General features: G+C 46.7%; 1 protein-coding gene across 1 annotated transcript; it reads right to left on the reverse strand.

Annotated features, from left to right (window-relative positions):
• Positions 1–1,470: 1,470 nt before the first annotated feature.
• Positions 1,471–2,950, reverse strand: LOC122006211 (kinase-interacting family protein-like). The gene is made up of 2 exons (XM_042561629.1): positions 2,846–2,950; positions 1,471–2,361 (listed from the first exon to the last, which is right to left on the reverse strand). The coding sequence occupies exons 1-2, from the start codon at positions 2,916–2,918 to the stop codon at positions 1,478–1,480; spliced, it is 957 nt and encodes a 318-aa protein (XP_042417563.1). The 5' UTR covers positions 2,919–2,950; the 3' UTR covers positions 1,471–1,477.
• Between the last annotated feature and the right edge of the window lie 530 nt (positions 2,951–3,480).

Below are 3,480 nucleotides of genomic sequence, written 5' to 3' on the forward strand. Positions count from 1 at the left end.
CGAGCCGAGCTTTGGGGTGTTCAAGCTTGTTTGATAAGATAATCGAGCCGAGCCGAGCCGAGCTTAAAATGAACAAAGCTTTTGAAATGAGTGTTCAAGCTTGGCTTGGTTTATTTTTTATGAGCTTGAGCTTGTTTGAAGCTTGGCTTGAGCTTGGTTCGTTTAGATGTTATCAAGCTCTCAATTCAAGCTTGGCTTGAGCTTGGCTTGGGCTTGGTTCGAGCTTGGCTTGAGCTTGGTTTGAGCTTGATTCGTTTAGATGTTATCAAGCTCTCGATTCAAGCTTGTTTGATTGTTTGAAACTTTTAATTGTTTGATTAGTTATTAAGATTGATAATTTAAATTTATTTATTTTATTTTATTATTTATTTAGCATATTGAAAGAGTTTTATTAATAAATATGGTTCGTGAACATTGTTCACGAACGTTGTTCACGAACATTGTTCACGAACGTTGTTCACGAACGTTAACGAGCTGAACACATATGTGTTCAAGCTTGTTTGTTTAGCTTAACGAGTTGTTCAAGCTTGTTTGTTTAATTAATCTTATGTATATTGAACGAACATAAACAAGCTCTTACCAAGCCGAACACCAAGCTTGTTCACGAACGCTTGGTTCATTTACAGCCCTAGTGACGATCGACGAGCGAGGAAGGAGCGACAGGCGCACGAGCAGGAGAGCGAAGAAGGCAAAATAAAAAAATGATGTGGTAGTGCTATAATACCCGACGCTCACTATCGCACAAATAATGACGCTTAGGATATCACTAATGGAGATATTATACATCATTTTAAACCCATGATCTTTTTCGAATCTTTTCAATGTGGAACATTGATTGAATCCCAAGAATTCTCTCCTCAAACAAAGGATCATAATTACTCTCACGGTCCAGACCTCCCCGCTAGCGTCCCGTCACTCTTGACCTTCTCCGGCCTTTCCGCGAGCATACGCATCTGGTCACTTTGACCTACTCCGGACTTCCCCACGAGTATCCAGTCATCCTGACCTACTCCGGATCTTCTTACGAGCATACGATGATTCTAACCTGCTCCCGGCCTTTCTGTGAGTATCTGATCAACTTGACATGCTTCCGGCCTACCCTTAACTTTGTTCAAGACTGTTTCATATGACATTTAGTATAAATTATGACTCTGGTATCATTTGTTATGTAAAAGGTTATCCACATATCTCTATAATAATATGATATTATTCACTTTAGACTAGACTCTCGTGACTCTACTATAGGTTCTTTTCAAAATACCTCTATCAATAAAAGTATCTTATATCTCATTAAATTTATGATTTTTTAATATGGTATTTTAATTATATAATATATATTGGTACGCGTTCTTCGGAGCCCAGTCAATTTACCAACCCACACCAAAACTTGATAATTAATAAAACATTATATATATAAAAAGCAAGTAGACATTGGACGTCTGCTACAGGAAGAATCATTCTTTGGGGCGCAACTTCATCACTGCTTTGCGTGCGGCGCACACGACGAAGGGGCCCAGTCCAACTTACGCATGCGGTCCCACAGGCTCCGCCACGACCTGCCCCGCGACTCCGCCATCTCCCTCGCCCGTCGGTTTTCTTGCCGGAGGCGCTCCACCTCCGCCCGCGCCTCCCTCTTCTCTTTCTCCCGCCGCGCTATCGCCAAGAACAACTCCCGGTTCCGCAGCTCCAGCCCGTAGACCTGAGCCTGGAGCCCTTCAATCTTCCTCCCCAACAGGCACATCCGCTGATTCTCCCGCAGCTGCACCAACGCCCACGCCAACTCCGCCGCCCTCTGCCGCATGAATCCCAACTCCGACTCTACCGCCTGAGCTACCTTCTCCAGGGACGCCGCCCGGAGCCCCAGACTCACGTTCTCCCCCAGCAGCACCATCCGCTCCGCCTCCAGCACCTCTACCAGGCTCCCCTGCAGCTCGATCTTGCGCGACGACTCTGCCTTCCGCCGCTCCGCGTCCGCTCCCTCCGCCGCCAGCAGGTACCGCTCCACTGACGCCACTACCAGCTCAGCCACAACCATGTCGACATCGCAAGGGGCAGCGAGCCACCGGCGCGGCTGGCGGGGAACGCGTTGAAAGGAGAGGAAGCTCTCAGCGTCGGAGCCAGCGGAGTCGAAGTCGTCATCGGTGTTGATATCGGAGGAGACGAACGAGGCGAGACAATGCTTCCGGCGAAAGGACAGGCTATAACGGTTGGCGAGGTAGAGGTAGCGGTTGTGGAGGTCATGGAGCAGCGCCACCAGCTGCGGCCGCTTACGGTAGTAATTATCCGCCCTCTGCGCGAACGAGTCCGACACGGAGTCATCCGGTACGTTCACCGCGAGTGCCTGCACTCTCTCCTCTACATCTGCACCAATAAAACAACCTTCCCATGAACATTCAGAGAATACATTAACACAAAACCCCAAACGCTTAATAAATGGCCTTTTTCCTCTGAACGTTCGATCAAACTTTATGAAAGTTTTGCTAAAATTATGGAGAAATCGAAGGCACAAGCTCCGACGACTGGCCATGATATGATGTGGTAGATGAAAGAACAAGCTAGTTCTCTAGAATTGTAGACCTTGGTAGCCTAGCAATCTACTACTTATCCCCGCTGCTTTCGACTGCGACATCTCAAGAAAGTATTTATTTATTTTAAAGTTCAGATTCAATAACAAATTTTAAAAAAAGTTCCATTGTCCATGGAAAGAGAATTTAGATAAATACTTGAGACTTGGCAATAAATTCGCTTTTCAAGTTGTCAAATTTCAATTAGACATGTCTTGTTCTGTTTCTTACGAAAAAGAACATCTCAGGCTGAAAAAGCTGAGGGAAAGAACGTATCTAACCTGCGAGAGCCGCTTGAAGCCACGCAGGGCCCGAAGCGTGACTGCTCGCTGTCATCGTCGTCAACGCTGCCATCGCACGGAGATGCGTGGCCGAATACAGGTCGGTGACGAGCGTCCCAGATTTTTGCACAGAACCTGACCGCCTAGATCTGTTCGAGATGATCCACGAGTTTCAGGCAAGTAAACAGTGAACAAAATGCAGAAGCGATCCCACCTCAGTATCAAAATATGCAATGCAGGGTGGGTAATGGGGTTTCGGAAGATGGCAGCCAAAAAGGTTAGACTCGGTGAAACAAAAAAACTGGTGAAATTAATCGAAACGACAGGAGAAGGATGAGACTGCAATGCATTGATTGCAGAGACAGAGGAGAAAGGGTAGAAATATCCTGTTTTACTGGCTGCATCAGTACTGTTTATCTTTGGTCATCGACAGCGTCGACATGGCATGCGAAATGCTCATGATCCCTGAAGCGGCTTAAACATAAAGATGCAGCTCTTGAACTTTCAACAGAAAAGCTCCGCCCGAGCTTTGCACGTTTCTGTCGCAGCTGGCGGGCATCCGTGATGAGACGATCAAAGGAAACGGAGGTTAAGAGGAAAGGTACCTCTGAAGAAAGAGCCTTCTGGTGGCCGGA

The sequence above is a fragment of the Zingiber officinale genome, chromosome 1A (assembly GCF_018446385.1).
Source record: "Zingiber officinale cultivar Zhangliang chromosome 1A, Zo_v1.1, whole genome shotgun sequence".
Lineage (NCBI taxonomy): Eukaryota > Viridiplantae > Streptophyta > Magnoliopsida > Zingiberales > Zingiberaceae > Zingiber > Zingiber officinale.